General features: G+C 46.6%; 1 protein-coding gene across 1 annotated transcript in view; it reads left to right on the forward strand.

The window, feature by feature from the left end:
• PLXNB1 (plexin B1) overlaps window positions 1–26,735 on the forward strand; it is a 62,227-nt gene that overhangs the window by 21,796 nt on the left and 13,696 nt on the right. The window contains exons 2-19 of the mRNA XM_048957034.1: window positions 5,093–6,236; window positions 9,927–10,109; window positions 10,273–10,401; window positions 11,702–11,802; window positions 12,477–12,609; window positions 13,274–13,430; window positions 16,150–16,258; window positions 16,347–16,455; window positions 16,596–17,453; window positions 17,843–17,968; window positions 18,744–18,866; window positions 19,717–19,810; window positions 20,070–20,236; window positions 21,264–21,415; window positions 23,278–23,383; window positions 24,884–25,020; window positions 25,241–25,417; window positions 25,619–25,787. Of these exons, the coding sequence (XP_048812991.1) occupies window positions 5,093–6,236; window positions 9,927–10,109; window positions 10,273–10,401; window positions 11,702–11,802; window positions 12,477–12,609; window positions 13,274–13,430; window positions 16,150–16,258; window positions 16,347–16,455; window positions 16,596–17,453; window positions 17,843–17,968; window positions 18,744–18,866; window positions 19,717–19,810; window positions 20,070–20,236; window positions 21,264–21,415; window positions 23,278–23,383; window positions 24,884–25,020; window positions 25,241–25,417; window positions 25,619–25,787 (4,174 nt within the window). The remainder of the gene's footprint in view (window positions 1–5,092; window positions 6,237–9,926; window positions 10,110–10,272; window positions 10,402–11,701; window positions 11,803–12,476; window positions 12,610–13,273; window positions 13,431–16,149; window positions 16,259–16,346; window positions 16,456–16,595; window positions 17,454–17,842; window positions 17,969–18,743; window positions 18,867–19,716; window positions 19,811–20,069; window positions 20,237–21,263; window positions 21,416–23,277; window positions 23,384–24,883; window positions 25,021–25,240; window positions 25,418–25,618; window positions 25,788–26,735) is intronic.

A 26,735-nucleotide genomic window follows, 5' to 3' on the forward strand; every position in this document is an offset into this window, starting at 1 on the left:
GTTTTTCCAAGGAAACCTAACAAAAGTATCACTAAAATGTTAGTGGTATCAAAAAGTAGAGAAGATGCTGGATTGGCGCTGGCTCAGGTTGCACGGAGGTGGTGGTGCCCCATGCATGCAGACAGCCAGGGTCAGGCTGGATGGGCTCTGAGCACCTGATGGAGCTGTGGGGGTCCCTGTTCACTGCAGGGGGGTTGGAGCAGATGGTCTGTAAGTCTCATAGGACTTAATTCTGTGATACAGTGTGTGCGTAACATTGTTTTTGTACAACATCTTCCAGCCTGAGAAGTACCCATGTTCCAAGAGACAGCAGTAATTATCAAGGGTTTAGAAAACATCATTTGCTCAAGTGTTTATCTACTAATGCTGTTAATTCTGTAGCCTGGAAGTGTGCTGCCTTCTCCTGCCACTTCACATTTTCTGTTTTGTCTTTGGAGTTTGCTGGTTATTTTAACCTCAGCTTTGGTGTTGCTCACAGCTGGCCTAACAGAGCTGCCTTGTCTGCATCAGCCCTGCTCTGATGGGATGTGCTGGACAGGGGATTCTCCTCAGTGTTGATTTTATTTGGAAAACAGAGGTTTGTGTTCATCTCTGCAAGTGTTCTTAAACAGAGCAGCAGGGAACTGGCCTGGTTGTAGTAAATAAGACTCCAGAAGAGATGTATTTATTTAATGGGAATGTCATCCTCCATGGTGGAAAACAGCAGGTCTCTGTTGAGCATATGAAACTTAGAAGGGGGGCTGCAAGTCAGGGCTTTTGTGCAGAAAACACAGCGCTGGTGTTGTTGCTGACACTGCCTGACTCAGACGTGCTGGAGCCCAGGGGTCGTTGTGCAGCTCGAAGAATTATGCTTTTAATTTTTGTGTCTTGTGGGGCCTCCCCATGGGTGGATCTGTGAACAGTGCATGGGAGTTGCAGATGCAAATATCAGGGGCCCAATTTTTCCAATTCTGCTGGGATTGGTAACCAGTATGAAAGACAACTCAGAGGCTGCAGCACTGTCTGACCTCCCCTCTTTGGGAGGAGTTAGGATATCAGAGAGATAATTTGCAAGGATAGAAATAATCTTTACATATTGATATGCTGAAAAGTGCCCAAGAGAGCTCTTGTTTCTTTAATGAATGAGTCAAGTCTTTGAGAGGGATATGTGAGGTCAGAGGTAAAAATAGTGCTACAGAAGATGCTGTCTTACTCCGATTTCCAAGTAATAAAATAGTGCTGTCGCTCCCACGTTACTGTGGTTGTTCTGTGGATGCCATGTAAGTGTTCTGTGGCAGAACTGACTAATCCTGCAGTCCTTCTGTTGTGATCCAGATTAAATAAATGAAACCCAGAAGTGTAATTTGGATATTAATATTTTTCAGTGCGTTAAAGCCAATGTTCAGAGCATTGTCTGGTACATTTTCCTATGTTAGGGGAATTCATCAAAAAAAATTGAATATTTAAAAAGAATCCCTAAGCCGTGGCAGTTGCCTTCAGAATTAATTAAAGGCTACACACTTTTAGTGCAATCTGTCTGTAACAGCTGTGTTGTGCGCTAACAGCAAGCACAGGAAGCTGAACGCTTCAGTAAATCCATAAAGAGCTCAGTAGTGTAGGCTGTCATGAAACTATCAGATTTAAATGTAGGTTATCCTCCCTCTTCCTGTCCTCCCGTATCGTGATGGGCTGCACCCAAGAGCGAGAAACAGAGGCAGCGATGCTTGTGCTTGAGAAATAATTGGGAAAATTGAATCAAAAGGCACTGCTGGCCTTTTTCCTCTCCATTTTCAGGTAGGATGGGAATGCTTCTAACCACCGGTAGCCACGCACTCGGGTTTGTTTCTAATGTATATGTTTGTTCACTGAGCGGTAAATGCGAGTTCATCCGCTAATGGCTGTGCAGCAGAGAACAAAGAGCGCTGTGTTGGGCCTTCACCCATCGCGCGGTGAGGAGGGCTGGCTCACAGAGCGCACCTTATCACCCTTCCTGATGTTTGCATCTTCCCGAGCCATCAAGGCTGGATACTGGCTTTTTACCTGGAGACCTGTGGTAGGAATAGCTCTTACTAAAGCTACTTCTAGAGGGATATTGGCAAGTGAAATAATGGCTTCAGGACAGAGCTCTGACCGCAGCAGGATCTGCTTTTGCTTGTGGTCTGCTGGAACGTAGGGTGAGTTGGCTTTCCATCTCTCCTCCAGGACAGGTGCTGCAGTGTGTAAAATGCTTCCTGTGGAATGCTGGCGGTGGGTTCAGCTACAGATCAGAGCTTGGGGAGAGGCTGTGTGCTGCAGTGGTGTCATGCACTGAGCTTCAAATTCAGCTGCTGGTGGTATGGATGTTAGTTCTGTCCCAGCAGTTGTCAGCGATGATAAGTGGTGAGCAGAAGTCTTGTAACTCATAGGCATGACCTGTAGCCAGGAAACCAGCATTTCAGAATTCATGAATTCCAAAGACACATACTGGATGTACTGTATAATTGCTGGCTGGCATAGGAAGGTTGCTTTAGCTAGAAAGAAGATTACAGATTCTTGTAAGTGGTGCAGTGTGATGTCTTTGATCTGGAGGCAGCTGAGAATCACAAGACTCTCTTCTCCATGTTGGTGTGGCTCTGTTGCAATGTAGTCAAGCTCCTGCTGGTGGATGGCCATCAGTGTATTGTTTTGTTTCCAGGCATATAAAGCTTTGAAACTGAGGCAGAGATGTGCAGCCATCGTGACAGCTGCATGATGGCCGTGCAGGGGGTACCAAGCAGTCATGTGGTTCAGGAGTTCCTTGAATAAAGTATTCTCCAATAAAAACAGCGAAAGGGCATAAAAACAATTCGTGTTGCATCTTGGGTGAAATGTTAATGTGAACTGGAGGTGATCCAGTTAAGTTAGAGATCTGTCCTTCAGTCTGTATATCTGCTGGCTGAGCTTGCAGAGATCCCTCATCACTTCACAGATACAATCTCTGCTGTAATGAGGACCTCTGTCAAGCCCCAGGACTCTCTCAGCACCCTGGCAAGAGACTGCATGGCTGGCTGTGAGTGAAGCAGAGTGCATCAGCTGCACTGAAGCAGAAAGCACTAAGCATTCATTGTTGGCGTGAACTGAAGCTCCAGTGTGCACGTAGGCTAAATGTCCTGTTGGTGTGGTGTGAGTTGGTGACTGTGTGCTTGGGGAAATTGCCAGCCTGGTGCCAGAATTCCCACGTGTGGGTATTTCCTGACAGCACTGCCTGCTTACCTACAATAACCGTGTGAAGTGGAGCCTATCCAGAGCTTCACAAAGCCTATATTTAATAACGTATTGTGTTTATAATACCTTCCATCCGCTGGATTTCCCAAATAGACTAATCCTCTCAGCTGGTCTTTTGGTAGAGCAAAGATGCCTGTTTAACTGACAAAGGAGCTGGAAAGCAGATTTTCGTGGTGTTTTTTTTCCTGCAAAAGCAGTGAAACAAGATGGAACCAGCGTCTTACAGCTACTGTTTTCACCATTGTTGTTGTGTTTTCTGCATGCCATGTGCTGAAAGTTGTACAGAACTAGTGAAAGGCAGTTTGTATGGTGAGCAGTTTGTGACCTAAATCGGATAAGTCACCAAGTCCTGCTGTATGTGCTTGAAGTGCTGCAGATCTTCTACACCTCTGTGCTTTTAAGCACTTCTGAGTTAGAACTTGGAGCTTACCCTGAAGATCCCCAAGGGCTGAGGCTGTAGGAGGGAAGGGATGGGTTTTCTTAGCTTTAACTCTAGAATTAACATCACTCCTGAAGAGCTGAGTTGCCAAAATGAGCACGGCAGCCTATGGGGCAGTTCTGGAGGAGGCTGTGCACGCCTTGGCTCTGCACCCTGCAGCCCAGCTTTGTGTAGCTTTGATGCCTTGCCTTGGAGAGGGAGGTGGGGGCAGGGAGTAGATTCAGAGCTATATCACAGCCTGCTTCAAATCCTACTTCTTGTAGGTTCTGAGTATTTGATGCTGTTGTCCTTTCTTTGTGCCCAATTGGTAATCTTCACGTTGCAGGTACTTATTACTGCATTCTCTCCTTGCCGTGGAGAACAGTTGTTCCCAGCTGTGATATAGCTTGGGTGGGTTGTGGTGGGTGTTTAGAGGGATTGAATCAAGGGTACTGTGAAGAGAAACACTTCCCCAGGTCTGTGCAGTGCCCACATTGCATGGGTGACTGGGAGCTGCTGCAGGTGCTGCTCTGGAGGCCTCATCCTGGCACTGGGACAGAGCAGGCCTGCTTGTGTGGGCCGTGCTCAACAACGGCATGGGAAGGTCCCTTATGAAACATTGATGATACAGTGGTAGACCCAAAGGAGGCTGTTGATGGCCATGTGATGGAAAGAAAGAGGAAGGATTGTGGCGATTTTTTTGAAATACAAACTTCACTTTATATCAAATACAGAACAAAAGGGTTGTTAAGTTTCCTCTGAGTTGGATCCTAGCTACAGCTTATTTAAACAATGGTCCTGCAGGTTTTGTTTGTCTTGGATGGTGGTTTGTTTTACTGCGGTGTTGCTCATTAGCAACGTATGTGATGTACTGGATGTTGTTGGAATGTGGTCCTGTCCTGGAGAGCTTCCAACATAGCATCATTGGAAAGAGTTGTTCAGGAGTCTGGTTAAACGAGTCTCCTGCTTTCTGGTATTACAAGAATAGTGATTTAAGTTCAGTATTTGAAATGTATTTTGTTGCAGCGTAGGTAGGATCTTCCTCTCTGGGTTACATCCCTGAACTGATGACAGCTTTGTACTGCTCACTCAGTACGTTCAGCACCAGTCCTGGGCTTTTGAAGGGAACTCTCCCAGTACACCCCAGCAGGCTCTGGGAGAGACTTGTAGAGCATTATTCACAGTAATCCAGCTTCTCCTGAAGATGCTGTGCCTCTCATCTTGATGATCAAATAGATTCTATCGTACAGCGTCTTTCTGGATTTTGTTTGTTTGCAAGTTCTTTTCTTCTCCACAAACGCCCCATGTTGACTGTGTGTCTAGTTCTGTCCCTTCTGGTTATCCCTGTCCTCTTTGCCCACCTTTCCTAAGAGTGTTGTTGGAGGATTTTGATGTGTATTAGTCTTCATTTCTGGCTTCAGGGTGGTGATAACACCTTTTCCTCTCTTGCAGAGTGTTTACCATGCCTCTGGGAACGTTCCTCCTTCCTGTTCTCTGTTTCTTGGGAGTGGCAATTCCAAGGGGACTGCAGTATGTCACGTTCTCACGCAACGCTACAAAATTCCTCCACCTGTCCATGGACTTAGAATCAGGGACCATTTACCTGGGGGCTACCAACTTTCTCTTTCAGCTGACATCCGACCTGCTGATGGAGAACATGGTTCAAACTGGACCAGTTTTGGACAGCAAAGATTGTCTGCCCCCAGTCTCAAAGCTGGAGTGCCCTCAAGCACACCATACTGACAATCACAACAAGCTGCTTCTGGTGAACTCGGTGCAGAAGGAGCTGATTGTGTGTGGCAGCGTGCACCAGGGCATCTGTGAGAAGAGGAGCCTCACCTCCATTGACCATGTTCTCTTCCGACCAGAGAGCCCCGGTGACACTCAGTATGTTGCTGCCAATGACCCCAATATCACCACCGTGGGACTCGTAGCCTACTCGAAGGATGAGGTCCCCTTGCTGTTTGTGGGACGGGGATACACTAGCCGAGGAGTTGGAGGAGGGATTCCTCCCATTACAACCCGAAATCTCAGGGCCCACGGCAGCGATGTTCAAGCAACGGACTCTCACTCTATTTTCTCCTACGAAGAAACAGCCAAGCTGGCAGTGGGGCGGCTCTCTGAGTACAACCACCACTTCATTAAGTCCTTCACTTACCGCTCGAGCGTCTATTTCCTCTTCTACCGCCGAGACCTCAAGTCTCAGTCACGCGAGTACAAGACCTACATCTCGCGAATCTGCTTGGATGACTCTCATTATTACTCGTATGTGGAGTTACCTCTGCTCTGCCAGAGCAAAACCAATACCTACAGCCTCCTGCAAGCGGCCTACGTCACCCAGCCGGGGAAGGACCTGGCCCAGGGGCAGCTGGACACTGATGGGGAGGTGCTGTTTGCAGCCTTCTCTGCCTGGCAGGCTTCTTCAGGCAAACTGAGTGAGGAGTCTGCGCTCTGCATCTATGCCATGGAGGAGGTGGACCGCTTGACCAACTGGACGAGGGATGTGTGCTACATGAGAGATGGGAAGTCAGAAGACGGGACAGAAGTGGCGTACATTGAGTATGATGTCAGCTCCAACTGTGTCCAGCTGCCAGCAGTAAGTGGCTTTGCACCTTTGCCAGGGTAAAGAGAAATGTGCAGTACACTCTTGTGTTGCTTTGTGCTCCTGGAGTGAGCCTGTTTCCCACAGCTGTGTGATGAAATCTGCTTGGGCTAAAAGCCTCTGGGCTCACTGTTTCATTGCTACCGCAGCAAGGCAATGCTCTTGCATTCCAGCTCAGGTCTGCCTTGTTCCTGCTGCAGTGCTCTGCTTTGCATAGACAGGTTTGTGCAGTGTGTGGCAATGGGAAAGGCATCTGGTGTGACCTGGACCTGGTGCTTGTTTTGTGGCATTACCAGGCAAGCGCACTGAAGCTGCAGTTCAGGTTGCTCTTAATATCTTCACATCCTCATCTAAAGGGGTGTTCTGGGTCCTTGTTGCTTAGGTTGAGGTGTGTCTCACAACAGCTTCCAAGAAAGGGCACCCAGCAACCAAAAAAAATCGAATGCAAGAGTTAGCAAAATCCTGTCCTACTGAAGACTGCATTAGTCCTGCAGAATTTTGTACACCAGGAAGACTTTTTCCTGACCTGGCTCTTCTCCAGAGCAATAAGGAGTAAGCACACAAAACTTGAATTCTGTGGCAAAGGTATGATGGGATATTGCAGGATATAAATGTAAAGTGGAAGTTGGCTGTGACCCTGAATCCCTTTCAGTTTGTCAGCCATGCTGGCTGGTGCTGTGATAGCAGGGACAGTGACACAAACATAGAGCAGCAGCGTTCTCCTGGGGCAGGATGCAGCGTCCTGGCATGAGGTTCCATGGCTGTAAGTAACCTGTTTTCACCGAGGGCATTGCTGGTCCATAACAGAGCACAATGTCTTCTTGTCCTTCTGCAGAACGGTAACTTAGGGTAACTTCCTCTTCCCAACCTCCTGCACAGCTGTACCACAGAGCTTTGGGAATATCTGCAACTGGATGTGTGGTCCAAAACCAGTTTTGAAATTATAGTTTGTGATTTGGCAGCTGAGGCAGACTGTAGAATAGCTATGGGACAACCAAGGGGTAAAGAGCAGGCTGGGAGCAGGACAAACGTAAGGTCAGGAAGAATACACTGACTGGGCTGTGATGTCCTGCTTTCACTGACCCTTAGCTCTGTCCTGCACGTCCCCCGCAGGCCAGCATGGAAGGGATCATCATGAGTTCAGAGCAGTTTGGGGGATTTCCAGTCAGTCTGGTACGAGCAGCTTTTCTGAGCAGCACGGAGAGTCCCCTTGTCCTGTTTAGTGCAGCAGTGAAGTGGGTGCACAGGGTGGGAGCAGAAGCCAGGCTGTGCTGTGTGATTCCTGGCACGTGATCCCAGGCCCCAGCTGCGTGCTTTGGCACTGGTGGGCTGGCTGAACTGTAGCATCTTATTAACAAGTGTGTCCAATGCTATGTGAGCGTCCTAACAAACTTTATCCCTCACCATTCAGCCCGTGGTAGCGGTTGTCGTTAAGATTGCATCTAACAACACGCGGGGGGCTGTGCCAGCTCCAGCCTGCTCCATTCAGCACTAAGTGGAAGCGGCTGTCAATGAGCATTTTATGCATTTTATCAGTTTCAATGGTGGCAGCTTGTGCTTTATATGGGAATAATGCTAATTAATTTCACGTTTTTCTGCCTCCAAACCAGCACAAGGTATGCTCTTTTCCTCAGCGCTGTCTCCTTGTTTTTAGAGCAGAGGGGGAGGCCAGCATTGAGTTGTACAGCTCAGTGCCATCTCTTCTGCTGGAACAAACACTTGTTTTTTTATAAAGACTTCAGAACTAGCTCTGGTTTGCTGGAGATCTGAAAGTGTATCCACTTTCCTATTTGTCTCCAGATGCAGGAGATGGTAGATGCTGTCAGTGCCTTGATAATTGGACCTGTGAAGCAGGTTCCTGTGAGGCCGCATGTCTTCCCAGGGTGTAGTTTTCAAGATACACAGCTTTTCTTTTTGCATCAAGCTTTCCATCCTTATCATGAATCAGTACAGGTTTGCCCCGTTGTTGCTTCTCACGTGTGAAAGGTAGGAAGCAAACACCAGAATTCAGCTTTGGTCTGGGCACTCCAAACTTGCTCTGTGGCAGTACGATGCTGGGTGATTCCTGTGGAGTATTTGCTACTGCGTTGCCAAGATGCTATTCACCAAAAACAATTCACACAGCTTCTATGTAAGTTTACAAAGTGCTTATATACAATTATCATGGTCTTAATCCCATGGCACAGAACGTGTTTCAGCTCTTGCCTGTGATTAACTTGCACTGCTGACAGTCCCAGGGAGGCGATGGGCAGGCTGTGCCAGCGCTGGGAGAGCTCACACGGTCACGTTGTTCTGTAGCAGCCGACCCTCAGTGTGCAGTGAATTCCAGCATCACGTGTGGGCAGCAGCAGCGCTGGGCACAGATGGGATATACAACCATTTCTGTCTTGTATCCATTTTATTAAAGCAAACTTTGAAAAATCAGCCTCTAGTAATGAGATATTTTTGGTTCCAGCGTTTGTCTAAATTGATATAAAGCTTGCAAAAAATATCTAGAATCCCATTCTAAACAAAGGCTTCATGCCTTTGAGTGTGGACGTCTGGCAGTGGCTCACTTCCTATTAAATCTTACAGGAACTGGGGCTGTATAAATCCAGCCTTGCTGCCTGGAGCAAGGGGAACTGGGTTGGTGGGAGCTGCCCAGTAATACCTCAGTGAAAATATAGAGCTATGGAGGAGGAGGAAGATATTATCCGTGGTGATCCCATGGTGAAAATCAGCTTTTATACACTAGCATTGTTTGAAGACAAGCCTCTAATTGATTAAAAATGGTATCAAAGGATACTCTGATGTTAAACTAGGCACCAAGCGACGTGTCAAGAAGCAACAGAGAAACTGTCCTACACAGATTGTGCCATTATTTAGGGAAAAAAAATGAAGCATCTCCTTTCTACACGTACGAATAGCAAATAAGTTGGCAGCTTTTATTCTTTCCTTTAGAATTCAGCAAGTGACGCTTTGGTGGGTACTGGGAGGGATCTGGCTGGAACAGAGGGATGACTGTTTTTGCACAGTGCTGTGGAGCTAATTTTCAGAAGTCTGACAGAGCTGGGAAGAATTGCAGCAGTGTGCAGAGAGGATTTGTTTGTATTTTGTGGGTCTCCGGCTGCACGCACTGCACAGGTTTTGTGTGTAGCTCTTTGGAGCAGGCTGTGTTCCACCCTGCGTTCATGTCTGTCCTGGTTCTGGGGGCTCCACCTCAGACCTGGAATTCGTGAGTGATACAACAGAACTGTGCTAACTGTTGGACGTAATGCTGGTGACGTGGGCAGCTGATTCCATTTTGCACCAGAAGCTGGCATTTTCATCTTGGTTGTTGGTGGTTGTTTTCTGAAAAATGCATCAAGTCTTCCCCAGAGCTGTGCCATGGCAGTGTTCAGCAGGAACGCTTTTTGGAGTTGGCTCTTAAGCAGAATTTAGGTGCATTTCATTAGCAATACATCTGTTACGCTGAATAAACTCAGGTGGAATATCTGCAGGATTCTGTTAGGCTACAAACAACCGATGTACCTTAACTAATTATTAGAAGCTGTTTGCTACTCTCATCAAAAAGCCTGGAGATGCACAACTAAATTCACCTCTGTGAGAGACAGAAGAGAGGATGGGAGGTGTGGAAGGCGATGATGTTCTTTGTATCCTTTTGGTTTGGGTACTGATTTCCCTGTCCTTTTCACTCCCCCAAAGGACACCCTGTATGCGTACCCCTGTGGCTCTGACCACACTCCCAGCCCCATGGCCAGCCGGGTCCCCTTGGAAGCAGCCCCTCTCCTGGAGACAACAGAGTCCCGACTGACAGCTGTGGCAGTGAATGTGGAAGATGGCCACACCATTGCTTTTCTAGGAGACAGCAGGGGGAGACTGCATAAGGTACGGTCTGGATGCAACAAAGAGGGTAAAACTAATCAAGGACGCTCAGGTGGGGGGTGGCAGGAAAAGCAATGTCAGTTCTTCTGTAATTCCTTGGCTAGGACAGATGTCTCCCACTCCTATTCTGATACTTTGCCTGTATACTGCTGTGACTGTCTTGCAGGTGTATTTGGGAGCAATGGGAGATGCACACATCTATGCTTCTTTAGCTATCCAGTTGAACAGCATGGTGAGTGGAGACCTGCTGTTCGACCAGTTGCAGGAGCACCTCTTCGTCATGACCCAGTCAATGGTAAGAGCAATTAAATCCCTTCCACAGAAGAGCTGACGGGATTTGAGTTCCAGACAAACTGCTGAAGGGAGTGGAGGAGTCTTGAGAAATGTGGCAGAGGTTTTACCCATTCTGGTAACATTCTGGTTTTAATCCATGGCACATGTGTTTTCACAAGTTGGTCAGGCTGCCTTGTTTCAGCAGTGATCGTATGATGAGTTTTACAGATAAAAGCAAGCTGTGTAAGGAACCATGCAAGGCACCTTTCGTCTTCTTCTTCAGCCTTCTCTAATTCCTTTTGTGTCCGGTGGCAGCAGGAGAAGCAGCACTGTGATTGCTGGGGCTGCTGGGTGGAAAACTGAGCTGTGGGTATTTTATTTGAGAGGATTTGCTGAATGCTCAGATCAGCTTCTTGAGCTAGAAAGAAAAGGATCCTCCTAGCAAAATGAAAGCAACCCCTGTGTTACTCTGTCTGAAAGAAAGGGCAAACTGAAAATGAGAATGTGCTTGAAAACCACTGCTTCCCTTCATTCAAACCCTCATGTGCAGTTTGAGATGCTCAAATTTTGTAATACTTCAAAGGAGGAGCTGAAATCTGTGAGTGGAAGATGATTAGGGGAAATCTGAAGTACATCCCTATGAGTAATTGTTCTGTCAATTAAAAAAAAAATGCAAAATTCATGATATACTTAGCAAAAGTAATAGGTTGAGGATTAGAAGATGATAGTTTAAAGTGACTGACAGCACAGTAGCTGAAGTGTAGCAGCTGATTTAAAGAAAGGCGAAAGGCAGAAATCAGCAAGGATGGTCAGTTAAGGCAGGCACGTGCTGCAAGTCAGACTTACCCCAAATGCTGCAGGGTTGTGCTCCGCTTTGCTGAGAGCCGACTGCTCTACTTTCACACCAAGTGGCAGCTCTGCCAGATAGAGCTGGGCAGTGGGGCAGGTGCTTTCAGAGCCCTCCGCTGGAGCTACCACATCCAGCTTCAGCATGGTGGGCTGTCAGTACACAGCCTCTGATGACACAGTCCAGAAAAGCAAAAGAGCAAATGGCACTGTTTGTTATTTATCACTAAATAAAGTGTTCTTGCAGCTTGAAGTTAGTGTCCTTCCTTAGTATGTAAAATAGGCATCAGGCAGGCTTTGGGAATGTCTTCCTTTTTCTTCAGTTCTGTGCAGTACTAGGAATTAGCCTGAAATTTCAGTGGCATGCTACTGTTAGGTCCCATGTTAGTGGGACCTAACTAGCTAGGCAGAAGTAGCTGTAGTTCTGGGGCCTGCTTTGTGTGTGCTCTGATTTCAAAGATCTCTTTTCCTGACAGGTGCTAAAAGTTCCCATACTGGAGTGCTCCCTGCACTCAGACTGCGAGTCCTGTCTGGCGCTGGAGGATCCTTACTGTGGCTGGTGTGTCCTTCAGGGACGGTAAGATGAATCCTGCTTGGGTTTTGGAGGAATAATGCTTAGGAATTATCCCCATTTACTCTCCTCCACTGTCAGTGTCTCCATATATATGTCTAGTGTCTGGGTTTATTTTTAGCTCCTTCGTGGGATATATTTGGCCTACAAATTCATTCTGATTTACCGTTCTTCTGTCTGCACTTCTGAAGCACCTCTATAAGTCACAGTTGCACAGTATTGTCTTTCAGTTGCTTTCTGGATCTTTGGTCACTCAGTGTTCCTGTCCAGAGGACTTCAGCCAGGTTTTAGGCTGACTGCAGCTCAAACTGCCCCTCTACAAATTTCGTCACTTCTTCTGGTGTCTCTGTTGTACTTGGTGCTTTTTTACTTCTTGCTCCCCTTCTGATATTGCTTCACAAGAAATGGTTTGTCCCAGCATGTCTATCTGCTTGCTGGCTGTCTCCATGTGAAATGCCCTGGGACCTGGTTTATGGCCCTTGAAGCCGTAACTGGCAGCTGGTTACGGTTCATCCTTTGCTATGGATGGTGGTGAGAGGATGGGGCTTCATGGCTCGTTTAGCAGCTTCTCTGAGAATCTAGCAAGGGTTTCAGACAGCCAGCATGGGTCTGGGGGTTGGATGTGTGCCCTGCTAGGGCTGTGCAGATCTCTGCTAGGGCTTTCTGCTGTTTCTCTGCAGGTGCAGCCGTCGCTCGGAGTGCTTGAGGTCTGGATTGAGTGAGCAGTGGCTCTGGAGCTTCAACTCTACACAGCAGTGTCTCTCTGTCCAGTCACTAACTCCAGCCAATATCAGCCGAGAGGAAAAGAGAAATGTGAGCAATGATGATTCTCTCTGATAATCTTCAAGCATGTAGAAAGAGTCCCCTGCAAAATTGTAAGGGCCCACAAGTCTTTCTGGTGCTTTCAAGCATGTCTGCCTCACATGAGGAATTTAAGTTGGCAGTCCCAGGAAATATAATTGTTTTTCCTATAAATCTGAATGTCCTTGTCTCTTAAAGTTACTAGGTATTCTGGAGTATTTGATGGCTGCTTGAGTGAGGATCTTCCTTGGCTTGATATCTGTTATGTGCTTCTGTCTGTGAGTTCAGAGTGTTTCTGACTCTTCTGATATTCTCTAGGAAGATCTAAAAGGAGCTACCCAAATATAGGGCTTCAATCTGGCACCAGAGACCTGGCAGAAAAGCTGAAGTATGGCAGTGTTTTAAAGTCTGTTAGGGCATGACTAGAATCTGTCTTCTGCTAAAGACTTGAGCAAAGGGGGGAAATTGCCCTTTCCTTGGTGGGTGCCAAGTTCAGTGGGCGAATGGCAGGAGATGATGGGTGAAGCAGCCAGCCCAAAAAGATAGAAAAATGGATGTGTGTGTAGATAACTGCCTTATGGGGCTCTTGCTCTGAAAAAGTAGAACCAGAATATTAGATGAACTAGAAGAATGTTTTGGAGAACGGAGTATTTACTGTATGCTATTGAATTGGCAGATATTCCTGGCTATCTCAGACTTACCTTCTCTGCATGAGGAAGAATTTTACTCATGTTACTTTCAAGATTATGAAAGCTCAGCAGTTCTGACAGAGTCAGGAATCATGTGTCCTTCACCAGATCCCAACCAAACACCAGCCTTGCCAGCAGGAGCAGGTCAGTGAAATGCTTTAAATGGGGCATGATAAGCTCAGATAGCATTGTCAAGAGAAAGTACATTTTGGGTCCGAGTGCCAGGATTCGCAGCGATGGATGTGCATGGTCTGTCAGCAGGTGTTCATTTCATTCTGTCATAATGTCTGTTTGCTTGCTACTTGTGTGTCACGCACATCCTGTGCTGTTCTGGGCTGTTGCCAGATTCCAGTGCCAAATTCTGGGGGTTGGAAAGGAGCTCCCCCTTGAAGGGTTTTGTGACAATCTGAATATGATCTGAAATGCAGTCTGGTAGCTGGTTTGGCAGCATTTGTCATAAATCTGGAGAGAGCTGACTTGAACGCTGCTGCTTTTTCTTTCTTTTTCTTAGCAAGCAAAGTTTGATTATAAAATTATTAAAAAAAAAAAAAAAAAAAAAGTAAACCTTTTCAAAATCCACACATGGATGGAAGAAGAAAATACCTGTAAGAAAAGTGAAGAAGGGACCCACGGCCATTAAAAAAGATTAGAAATGAATCTGCAATGCAGCAAAACCTCAGAAAATACAGTCAGGCTGTTACTATAAACAACAATCTCTAAGTATTGCTAATTGGCCACTCCAAAGCACCTAGAAGGCTCTCTGCCTATGGCCTGTGTATTGGATGTTCCCCAGCCTGTTGGTGTGAGCTCTGATGAGCTGCTCTCTTCAGAGAACTTGTTCAGCTGAAGTAAATAAAGCAGGTGCTGGCTGGGAAGCAGTCCACACAAATCACCTAACTGCCATGTACCTGCACAGCTGTCTGGTAGGTCTGAAACCATCTCTGTGGTTGTAACATGACAGCAGAACCAAGCCAGCTCTGTTGTTCAGACACCTTGATTTTTTGGTATTTGTCTGCTGGCTTTCGTGCTGCGTGGAATAAACCAACCAGGTGTCCTTTTGAGTCAGGCACAAAGAGAGGCTTCATGCCCTGTTACTGCAGGCAAAGTGAACGGGATTGGTTTTGCCATTTAGATAGCAAACATTGACCTGAATTTAAACTGTGAAGGTCATAAAGGTAAATCCACAGTCTAGTTTTCACTGTTCTACACTTCAGATCCTTTTAGCAGCTCCTTTATAAGCCAATCTTGCTTTTACTTCAACAATTAAGTGTTTTACCTACATTATTTTCATCTTGCTTCTCTGAAGCAGCCTGCTTCTATTTTCTAACCTGAGCTTATCCGACAAGAACCATCCAGGAATCTTATCTGTGTTGTCCTTCTGCTTCTGTAGGAGCTCTTTCAGTCAATGAATTATGGCCAAGTGCTCCTAGAAGGGTTTTGCTGTGTTAACTGTGCCAACCTTCTCTTCGTATTTGTTGTTACTTAGGTTTTCTCTCTTCTTCACTGTATTTGCAGCCCTTCTTTGTGCTATTTTTATACTCTGCTAAGAGTAATTTGAAGTTGGTAATCAGAACTATACAATTTTCTAAATGAGATGTCATTAGAGCCTCGTACACTGGTATTTTCCTATTCTTACTAAAAAGCTTTTCCCAGCTTGCTGAAATATTTTCCTCTTTTCAGCTTTACTGTAGAGGTTGCATACGGCTCATCTGTCACTGCCGACGAGTTACACGTAGGTAGCAAGATCTCTTAATTTGCAAGGGCTTCCTTCCAGCACTGCCAGATGCAGTCACCTTTCTAACAGCGATAGGAGCTGGCAGCACTGCGGTGACTCCTGCCTTCAGCAGCATGTGATACCATATTTTTTCTTACTGCTGGCTTTTCGTGACACCTCATTGCCTGTTTTACTGGCATCGTGTCTCTCTTGTCACCCTGTTAGGAATCCAGTTCAAGCCTGAGGGATCCTCTGTCAGACAGGACAGCTACTTCGTTGTCTTCCAGGCTTTTGCAAATGAGTGTATTTTTATATGCAAAAACAAGTCTGAACTCTCTTAGAGGAAGGATAGGCAACCTTCTTGTTACTTATTTTTGTAACAAATTATCTTGGACAAATGGCAGCTCCTGGAGTTGGGCAGAGCATGCAATATGTTTCCATTAGTTAGAAATCTAATGTTCAGTTCTAAGGTTGAGGGCATTTGTTTGAAATGAGGTTAATTGGCATTTTTGTAACTGCCATATGCAAAACATCTCCCTCAGGTTCATGCTCTCAGAGATAGTTAGCTATGACCATTCCTGCAGTCATTTGATCTATTACAAAGCAATGATAATTCTTTTCCCAAAGAGAATCTGGCTGTCCTGAAGCTTGTAGTTAACATGAGACATAGGTTTAAAACAGATGAGTCTTTGGTCATTGCAGGTGAGTTTACAGGTCTTGTGAAGTCACTGACTCACCTCTCAGTCTGGTCATAAAAACAAAGATCTCGAGGTGATAACTGCATGTGAAGCACATGTTGGTTCCAAGGGTTGGGTTTTCCTTTGGATCACAAATGACGACAATCATCTTTGAGCCTGGAATGTCACCTCTTCACGTCACACAGAGGTGACAGTGGAGTTACAGCAAATCTAGAGCGATCTTCAGTCATCTTCCTTCCAAGGGTTGGCAAGAGCTGTCATAAACTACCCCGATAAACTTGTCCAACCTGTTCTTAGTGTCCATAGGGTAATCTAGTGATGGAGATGCTGGCAGCATGGAAGGGAATCTGTCTCCAGGTTTGACAAGTGTCTTCTGTAGAGCATGCTGTGTCTTTTAACAGTGGCACTCTGAGTGGCACCATCTCTAAGAAATTTTTATTTTCACTTTCAGATCATGTCACCATAAAGCTTGTAGTGCGTTTCCATGACATCTTCATTGCTTCTGTGGACTTCTCTTTCTATGATTGTGCTGCAGTGGCCCTGCTATGGAAATCAGCACCGTGAGCACCTGCTTTTTCTTGTCTGTGGTTCTAGGGAGGGTGGCTGCCCTGGATCAGCATAGAAACTACTTTTCTATCACTGTTCCAGGTGCCAGAAGTGTGTGAGCAGTCCCTGGGGATGCAACTGGTGCGTCCAGCAGCACCTCTGCACCCACAAAGCAGCTTGTGAAGAAGGAACCATTATCTACAATGAAAGGGTGCGTCTCCTACTCAGTCCTTTAGTGGTGAAGCTTCCTCTTCTGCACATAGCTGTGGGGACTGTATGGAGTGGTTTTGTGCTTGGGTTTTATTCTGTGTTATTACTTTTCTCTTACCCTGCCATATTGTTTTTCTTTAGGCCCAGATCCCAACTTCAAGTGTGTTCCCTTCTTCAGCAGCTCCCCTCACTAAGTCCTCTACCGTAGCCCCAACGGTGGCCGTAAAACCCATCACTCCCCCTGTGCATGCAGTATCAAGCACTGTGCCCCCCACAGAGCCCAACCACATCACATTCTCTGCTGCCTCCAATTCAATGACTGAGTCTACAGAAATCATTAGCAACCCGTACTCAACACTTTCAGCTGAAGCAGCATCTCTCCAGGCCATCACAGAACATCCCCTGCCACCACCAGCAGACAAACCTGCTGTCACTCTGCCAGGCACAGCTTCTCCTGCTGCATCTATTTTCACCAGCCCAGGCAAAAATGTGGATCATGCAGCCTTGCCAACCATAGGGCCCTCCACTGCCCAGGAGCCGTGGCACACAGAGCCACCTACCACTGTAGCAGCTTCTCCTCTGTTCACATCTTCTCCAGCAGTGACACCTTCCCCTCATGTCACCAGTTTCAGGTGGCCTCTGAGTTCTTTTCCTACCACGGAGGCCCTGACATCTGCCATCCCATCTCCCCAAACCCCTGGCCAGATGCTAGAGGACCCTTCTGCCTCTAATGACTCTCCTGCCATGCTGGGAACTGAAATACCTGCATCAGATCCTCCACCATCAGCTCCCCAAGATTCGCTGCTGGGGGAGGACACGGAGCTCCAGGACACAGAGGATTGGATGGATTTGCTGCAGGCTGAAAACGACACATCTCCCTTCTCTGCTTCTACTCTTTTATCGGGTGATGGTGATTCTTCAGAGAGGGATGTCCCTGACTTACCCAGGATCCTCCACCCTGACCTTGACTATCAGTATGATGCCCCTGGATTTTGGGAGGTAAGCTGCAGAATCTGCTTTTACAGTTTAAGCTGTACTTACTGGAAAGTTTGATGGGATTTGCTGGTCTGATGTTTCAGCATGTAGAAGTTGTGCTTTCTGAGAAAGTAGGTGACCACTGTAATGTGTGGGATGAGAAGTGGCAATCTGAAGTTCCCAGGCCTTGTAGAAATGCTGCTGATCTGAAGGTGGCAGCTGCTGTGATGTCCAGGATATTCACAGCTTTCTGCTATTCACTACTTCAGGCTTGTGCATCGCTTTCTTGTAACTCCCACAGATGTTTCTTTGTCCAGACAGGCTTTGCTTCTCTGTTGGCCTATTGTTTCTTTGATTTCCTGTATGAGAGGTGTGGAAATCTCTTTCTCTAAAGATGCTGTGTTTATTTCCAGAATGAAGAGCTTAGTTGGGGTCCTGGTGCCTGTCCCTGTGTGCAAGGAATCCAGGGATCTTCACTGTTTCCAGTCAATGTGGCGAGGAAGATAACCCTGCTTGGAAAGAACTTCCACCTTTACCAGGTAGTTAGCTGCTATTTCACATTAGCATTGAGAAACCATATCAGTGCAGAGCACTGTTTGGGCAACCAATCCACTGGACTGCTAAAAATAATTGTCGAAGAAAGTTGTGGCTCTGCTGAGGTTTTTCCTGTGTTCTAGCAAAAAAACAGCTAGAGGAGTGCCTGACTACTGTGAATAAGCAATTTTGTACTTGGGTTTCTTCCCAGGTAGGAGGGCAAGCAGAAAAAGGGAGACCACAGGTGTGCACCAACCTGCTGGGGGTCTGAAAGTATTTGCATTAAGTTGCACCTGTACTGCAGTGCAGATGGCAGTTCTTGGAATAACTTTCTGCTGAATCTCTGCTAGCTGTTTCTGTCTCCATACACAAAATACAGATCATCTGTTCTCCTTCCTTTCTGGACTGGTAATGCTGATGTGGCTATTCCTGTTGTACCTGAAGCTTCCATGGTGGGGAAAACCGGCCCTGGAAAGCTTCATTCCCAGGGTGTGCCTCTGATTAAGGGGGGGAAAAAAAAAGTTTGCTTCTTAAGATGGAATACGGCTTTGGCAGCCCTTTACAAACATGTGCTTCAGAACACAGCCCACAGACTAATTGTTGGTTTGTATGTTAAACTTGACTTCACCACTCAGAGGAGCTGAGCTAGTTGCAGATACTTATCCTCCTTTTTTTGACAAGGCATGCATAAGCAATTTGAGGAAAGGCTTATGGGAGAGAGAAGAATACACTTGGTATTTCCAAGATGCACTAATCTGTGTGCTCTGCCTTTGTTTCCAGGACCAGCAGTGGGACTATGAGTGTGTCCTGAATTTGGAAGGGAAGATGATGATGATGGATGCTTATGTGGAAGGGGATGAAGCAAACCAGTCCCTGTGTTACATCACCTGCCAGCTGAACCAGGTGAGGGACTTGTGATGGCATTTCACACTGGTACTGATTTTATTCACCTTGTTCATCCAACTGGCTGGGAGGTGAGGTTTCTGAGGAGAAAAGCACGTTTTGCTAAAATATTTGTGGAGTGTTTAACGCCATAGAGATCTTGTCTGGGGTGCTGCGTCCTGGTGGCACCGGCATTTCAGGCTGCAGAAGCATTGTGTGGTCTGAGCCACGAGATCTGTTGCTGCGTTTGACGTGGCACAGAACGGTGCTGTGTCAGTCGCTGCTCATTGCAACCTGCTGCTTCTGCTATAGCTGGAACTGCTGCTTAGCACAGTTTGCAGATCATGACTGCTGTGGCAATGGTTCTTTTGTGTGGGTTTGATGTAGGGCAAGGTTTACAGGCAGAGGTGATCTTCTTACTTTGCAACCTTGCATAGTCAAAAGAAAAGGAACAACATTAGCTTTTGAGCACACAGGCCCTGCAGACCAATTGTAATCCTACATCCCAAAATTGCAGAAGTGCCAGCTTGAACAATTTCCCGAGCAGGTGGCTTGTAATTAGAAATCAGACATTTAAGGATGCAGTTAGGAAGTTAGACAAGTATTGCCATGAGCACACGCTTGTTTGCAGTGTTCTTCCTGGTGAACCAACGTCTGTTTCTCTTTTTAGAGCTAAGTGGTGACTGAGTGAGCCAGTAAGGACGAGCCCATGCTGCCATTGCCCGAGCTAATGCTCCTTTGGCTGCATTCATAGAAGCTCCTTATAGGCTGTGCATGATGAATGCTACTTTTTTTGTTTTTTCCAACCTGTTCAGCTAGTGTGTTTGTGCCTCCATGAGGTCCTTTACCTTGATGGTTTCTGTCTTTGCAGTACAGCTACACAGCACCTCAACTGGAATTCAATGCTGTGGTGTTTGTGCAGAGGCGGCAGCACCTTCGAGTGGACAGTGCTGCAGATCTTCACGGTAGGAATGCAACACTTCTCCAAGGGGCAGCATAAGGAATGGAAGGGGAATCGAGAAATCCTCAGCTTTTTTATATGTGTAGATATTTGGAATCTGTAGTGATCCCATCTCAGGGCAACTGAAGAAAACATACAGCCTGATTTTCATCAGTTTTCACAGAGTGGAGAGGTGGAGGGGGTGCTGTGTAGGACACCAAATTGCTGAGTTATTCTATGCCTTAGGGGCTGTTTTCACATGCTTCTGGATGTTTCTCTTCCAGTGACTTTCTACAACTGCTCTGTGGGACACACTGACTGTAGCCGCTGCCAAACAGCCGACTCAAAGTACAACTGTGTGTGGTGTGGTGGTGACAAGCCCAGCTGTATCTTCAGGGGCTCCTGCAAGGAAGAGATAGAAGACTCGTGTCCAGCACCTCTCATTCACTCTGTGAGTAACCACCTACTCACTAGTATGTGGCATTGTCCAGTTGAAACCGGAAGTCTGTGAGCTCAGAGTGCAAGCAGTGTAGTTCAGTTGTATGTTGGCACATTGGAGAGTACGTTGATCCTATTCCACTGTAATTCCTTGGTGATGTGAGGATGCTAGACTTGTGCTGAGCTTTTGTTGTACTGATAGAGAACATTGGGGAATGATGTATTTGTATCTCATGTGAGCTGAAACTGATGTTCCAAAAGAAGCATAACCATTTAAAAGCTCGGAAAGGATCTGCAGATTGGATCCTCCAACTGTTCTGAGCCAGACTCTGAAACAGATTGGCCCAACTGAGCCTGGGGTAAAGGAGGGCAAACACTAATGATAGTGGCACAGTGAGGATGTGAAAGGTGAGACAGGTTACTGGGATTAATTATTTTTGTTTGTTTATTTTAAGTGTTTCTTGCTAACTGCCACATGACAGGTGTCTGTAGCCATGTGTCCCTTTGCTTGTCAGCTTGTCCTCCCTCCAGTGGCACACAACGTCCATGTGCTGCATCTTGTCTTAGTTCATCTTGGATGCTGCTCAGGGACAGAGCTTTGAAGTTTGTGCAGCATGTGATTCATTGTCTTACTGATGCTGAGGGGGTAATGGTGCTTGCTGCTTCAATACAAGTAACACGTACCAGCTTGTGCATTCCCATTCTTCAGTAGAGATGCTCTACAGAGTGGTCAGCATGTTGTTGAGGTCAGGCAGAGTAGTCCTTGCCTATAGAAGTCCACAGTGGATTAATACCCTCTGGGGAATGCTGGCAATGGTGAGGAATAGAAAAGAAGGCTCTGACCATGATACTCTTTATGATCTCTCTTCTGAGGATGCGGCCTGGTACTAGTCCTGGTTACCAGAGTGAATCCATAGCGGTGACTGGAGCAGGCAGTTGGTACTGGGGCAGTCGTGCAGGGCTCTGTGCTGTAGATCAGGTGCCAGACTGAGGAGGTCTGAGATAATGTGACATTTACACGTGCGCGGGTGTCTTTGCAGGTGTACCCCCTGTCTGGACCAGTGGAAGGTGGCACTAGAATCACCATCACTGGCTCAAACCTCGGGCAGAAACATCAAGACATTGCAGACACTGTCACTGTTGCAGGAATTCCCTGTGCCGTAGATGCTCAAGAGTATGAGATCTCTAGCAGGTAGAGTATCTGCAAACCTCCTCCCAGAGACAGGCGTTGGCTTTTCCCTTGGCTGCCGACACCAGGCTGAGATTTTGTTGCCTTTTCTGTAGCAAGTATGGAGCCTTGCCCATTCCCTAGGGAGTGCCTCTGAGTGCAGTTGCCTTCTGATTAGTTTCTCCCCAGGCAGTGACCTTGGAGCGATAACTTGGTGTACAAGGCAATGACCAAACAGTGCTGCCATGTACCCAGCACACTGCTGGGGCCTTGTGGGTTAGCATGCTCAGGGAGTCTCAGGCTCAGAGCCACTCAGTTTCATGCGTGTGTTCCTAGTCACAGCTTTATTTCAATAAAGCAAAGGATGTGGCTTTTGTAAGTGTCACTGCTAGGGAAATTTCATATTAACACATGGCAAGGATAAGAATGTGTGACTGGAGGTACAGCACAACTTGTTGCCCTCTGCTTGAGTGAGCATGTCCTTAGACTGTTATTTTTCACTTGCTGGCTAATCAACCTGCCAAAAACAAATGCAGGGAAAGGATCCTCTTAGCCTGGGACTGACAGGGGAGTCTTGTGGGCACTGTGCCACACTTCTGGTTAGCAGTGCCTAGCAGTTACACAGAACCTGTGAAAGTACTGGCTAGGAGGAGGCTGAGAAGGGGAAAGAGATGTGCTGAATCCAGCTTATGTCAGTAATAAAGGTAACTGAGTAGCTGGTGTGCCTGGTCAAGGAAGGGCTGTATAACAGGAAAATATAGTCAGGTTTGAGAGATGTGACTGAGGCAATTAGGAAACAGGGAGAAGGAGAGAAGAATATTTTCAGGGCAGGTAAGTGGGAGCCTTGGACAAGGGAGGGAAAGGAGCCAAGCAACCAGCAGGAGATGAGGAGAGAAGAGCAGAGCAATTGTGAGTAACCTCTCATCAGAGCTATCACAAGCCCATTTTTCCATCTCGTGGTATCTGTAGCACCCTTCCCCCAGGGAGTCAGGTAAGTTCCTGCTGGGAAGTGGCCTGCTATGTTGAGCAGTGTTGTCTGTGCTCTTTGTTTGTCTGGATCCATCTGCTTTCTGTTTTCATCCTAGAATTAGAGCATAATCTTCCTGGGGTAGCACTGTCTTTGTTCTGTCTGTCACCTGGCATCACAGGTGGTTGGCTTGAAACTGACTCCCTGCACTGCCTAGCTTCAAATTCCTGAGCCTTTTTGGTTGGGGGCATATAGCTGTGTATATGGAACTCACTCCTGAGCAAGGCACCGACAAAATTAATGTGTAAGGAAGCTGGCAAAAGTCTGCTGCAGAACTGAGTTTTTCTGTAGGTAAATCGGTGCCATAACATGGGACTCCTTGCTACTCTCTTTGAAGTATGACCTGATTTTTCACCATATCAGTTTCTCCCATGCCAAATTACAATGGAGGGACTGGAAAGAATGAAGGGGTGCATATCAAGGGAGCTGGCAGGTGCTAGAGGCTGCTGGCTGAAGAGCAGTGCCAGCTGGACCTCTTGTCTTGACTTTTGTTCTGCATCAGGCACAGTGCTGATGTGTGGATTGACCACTGCTAGCCCAGCGTCACTCCGGAACTCACTGTTTGGATCAGCTCTGGTCTGTAGTGGAGTTCTTTGCCTCTCTGTGCAACTGCTACAGTGAGCTTCATCCCTTCTGTCCCACTGTCAGATAGAGTGGCTCATCTGAATGGCCACCTGCTTTACCTGCCACCCCTGAACCAGCTCGTAAAGGAGTTTCTCCATGTGCAGTTGTGTGTTCTGAGCTCGTGATAAGGCTGCAAGAGAAGGGAGCTGAGGTTGCCAGGTGGTTTTAGAACATGGCACAGTGGGTACAGCTCATCTTTCCCATGCTGTGACACTGTTCTTGGATTGTCCTGCAGCATCGTGTGCGTCACCGGTGGGAGCTGGACAGAGAGATTTGGGCACATTGTGGTGGAAGTGCCTGGAGGAGGACGTGGAGTCTCCGAGCATATTTTCACCTATCAGGTAATACAGCTATCACTTCTTTGATGCCTCTCTCTGTTCTTTCAGTACTTCTGCTGTACAGGAGCGTAAGACACCCTCAGAAACTTGGTGCTGGTGTTCTTTTTTCTGATTCGCCATTTGTATTCTGGGGGGTGTTTTTTTTCCCTATTGCTAAGATGATAAGAACAGCTCTGGTGCATTGTACTGAGCTATCTTTCTGATTTGCAGATTTTTGTTTGTGACTTTGTTAGGACCTTGTTAGGGCTTGTGACTTTTTCTTAATCTGAAAACTAAGATCTTGAACAGCCTTTGCTTCTGACCTTCAGCAGCTGGCAGTGAGTCTGGAATCACTGTGCATTGCATGGATAGGTTTCCTTTATTTTTAAACACCTTTCTGATAAGTTGTTGATATCTTAAACCCAGCAACTATGGAATATTTAAGTAAGATACAATGCTCACTTTTCAACCTTGCTGTACAACTATGAATTAATTGTATGTGACTGGTTGCATGTCTCCATTACCCTTGGGAGGAGGAAAAAGAGATGCCTGAAAAGTCTTGGGCTGTTACACTTTTGGCCATATGCTTTGTGTATTGGATTATATTTGTTGTTGTTCTTCGGTTTCCTGATGACCATTTTTAGGCAAGGTGATGGGAGCTGCGTTCTGTATTGAAGATATGAGTGCAACAGCTATTTGTACTGTGTCATAAAGATTCCCTTATTATATTCAATCCATTTCCCAGGAATTGATAATGCTCGATGTGTTTTTTATTGAGATCTGTGCTTTGCAGGCAATGGAATTCTTATAGGCACTTCTTATGGGCATTAGCTATTTGAAAGCTCACACCTGGGCTGCTTTACTGTTGCTGTCTCCCAGCTCCATCTCGTTTAGTCTATCTCACTTTTCATTTATTAGTAGTGAACTACTTGTCCCAGTCTGTTGCCAGGCCCCCTGAATGTCTGTGCACCATGTCTGTGGGACTGAGTTTTTGTTGCTGTGAATAATTTTATCAAATTTCCTTTCTCCTTCCCAGGTGACCCAACAACATGTTTAACTGCACAGGTCTTAACACAGATTCTTAGGGCTCCCTGCTGGTAATCTCCTCATCTGCTAGACAAACAGACAGTTTATTTGCTACCTTATGTTTCCTATCTTGAGTTCTTAATCCAGTTACTGATCTGAACAATCCCTTTGAACTGTTGATCCTAGGGTTTGTGTGTGAGGCTTATGGCTTTGCTATTTGCAGCACTGATCTGCCTTTTGCATTTTGTGGAAAAATAAGTCCCTAGCTCACGTTTCTTGCTGGTGTGGTTGGTCCCCTCCCTCTGCTGCTACCACTCCACAGTAAAAGGAGGTGCAGGACGCTAGGCTGTGATTAGGAATCTATAGCTTGTATTTTCTGAGTGCTGGAGATCCCTGTTGCTTTCTTTCCTTGCCGTATTTTGTGAGGTCCTTGTCATTCAAGCACTCAAGTTCTCTCTTTTATTCATTTATTTTTTTTCTTTCCCTTTTTCCTTCCAGAACCCAGAGCTGAAATCCATAGTTCCAACTCAGGGCCCCAAAGCAGGAGGAACCTGCCTTACACTGCTGGGCTCAAAGCTGCTAACTGGACATCCTAATGAGATCAGTGTCCTGCTCGGAGACCTCCCTTGCCACATGTAAGATCAGACCTGCCAACGTGCTGGCTGTGCGCTGCCCCAACTTTGCCCTAGAGCCCTGCAGGGCTGTCAGCATTAGACTTAGAACCTTTCATCATTAAACTTAGGAAGATGGGGGAAGAGGTTCACAGGCTGTCGGTAAGGAGCAAGGCACTGTATTATAAAACCTGTCACTTCAGTGGCTCTATGAATCCCTTGTTCTCTTTTTTATCTCTCCAAGCCTCTCGGAGATGACAGAGGATCAGTTGGCATGCCAGACAAGTCCCAGCAATGTGTCTACAGAACTCCCAGTCACTATCAAATACGGAGACCAGGAGCGGAGGCTGGAAGGTTCCCTCTTCAGATATACTCTAGATCCCAATATCACTTTTGCAGAGCCACCCAAAAGCTTTCTCAGGTACAGAGACAGTGCTTGCACTTTCCCCAGGGCTCTGTGCTGTGGTAGGCAGGTACTGCAGCACTGCTGGCATGTTTGTTGTGTGGCACGCTGGAGTGATGCCAGGCCTGTAGGAGTGGGCATAAGCAGAGGAGTGGGAACATGGGCAAGACAGAGCTAGCAGTTAATAGGTGTGTGAGATGAGCTGCTTTTCTCTTCCAGTGGGGGGAGAGTACTCAGAGTTCATGGATACAACTTGGATGTTGTACAGAGCCCCAAGATTCGAGTTACAGTTTCTCCCTCTGAACGCCGGCGCCGAGGCCTGGGGAGATGGCGCAGAATCATCGCAGACACCGAGTGCCCCAAGGATGCTGTGTGCAGCATCCAGCAGGTAACAGGCAGAGGGATCGGTGGGGCTGTGGGTGTGTGAGGGCTGGTGTGCTGCATTGCAGGGGTGGATTTCTGTCACTGGGGCATCTGGACCCGTTGCTCTGCTTGTGTCCTACCGACTAAGTCTTGGCCAAAGCAATGTCTGCCAGGTTAAGAGCTTTCACAAACACTGACATGAATTGGATCTACTTTTGCTTAGGGATGTTCAACATTTTTCTGCTCTCCAGCTGCCTGTCTTGAGATTGTAACTGTGGAGGTATTGATCTGACCATCAAGACAGCACATCTTGCAGCAGAATTGAGAATATTTGGTAGCCAAAGTACAAGCGTTTGTATTCATAGTGCAAACAATAGAGGGCTTCCTGTACATAAACTTGGAAGTCTTGCTGAGGTATAATCATCTGACATTTCATCTGGCACTCCAAGATACATGGTGAGGATGATGCTTTTCATGTTCTTACATGTACATGAAAGCTTCTCAAACCATGAAGGATGCTTTTTTTCCATACTAATCCCTTTTGGGTTTTTATTGCACAGATCTGGAGCTCAACGTGTGCCCAGTGGACATGCACTAGTAAAAGCTGTTTCTCCAGTATTTTTTGTGACTCTGAATTCCTATGGGGGAAGGGAAAAAAAATGACTCTAGTGCTTTCACCACATGTTGAAAATGTATGTAACCCAACACAGGACACTTCTTTCACAGAAACATTCAGGTTATTAAGTCTGCCTTGTGTTGGGAGATCTTTGATCTAAAGCTGATGCTACTCCAGAATTTACTGCTGGGGGAATGGCAGAGCTAATTTCCACTGTTAAGAATTTGGTACTTGCAGCAAAACCAGTGCTCAGAAAACTGTCTTCAGAGGAACCAGGGAATTCCTCAGATCTTGTATTTTCCTCTCTACAATTAGCAGTTTCTCTGGCATTGCTCCAGATAAAAGGAGCACAGATTG

The sequence above is a fragment of the Lagopus muta genome, chromosome 11 (assembly GCF_023343835.1).
Source record: "Lagopus muta isolate bLagMut1 chromosome 11, bLagMut1 primary, whole genome shotgun sequence".
NCBI classification, from domain to species: Eukaryota; Metazoa; Chordata; class Aves; order Galliformes; family Phasianidae; genus Lagopus; species Lagopus muta.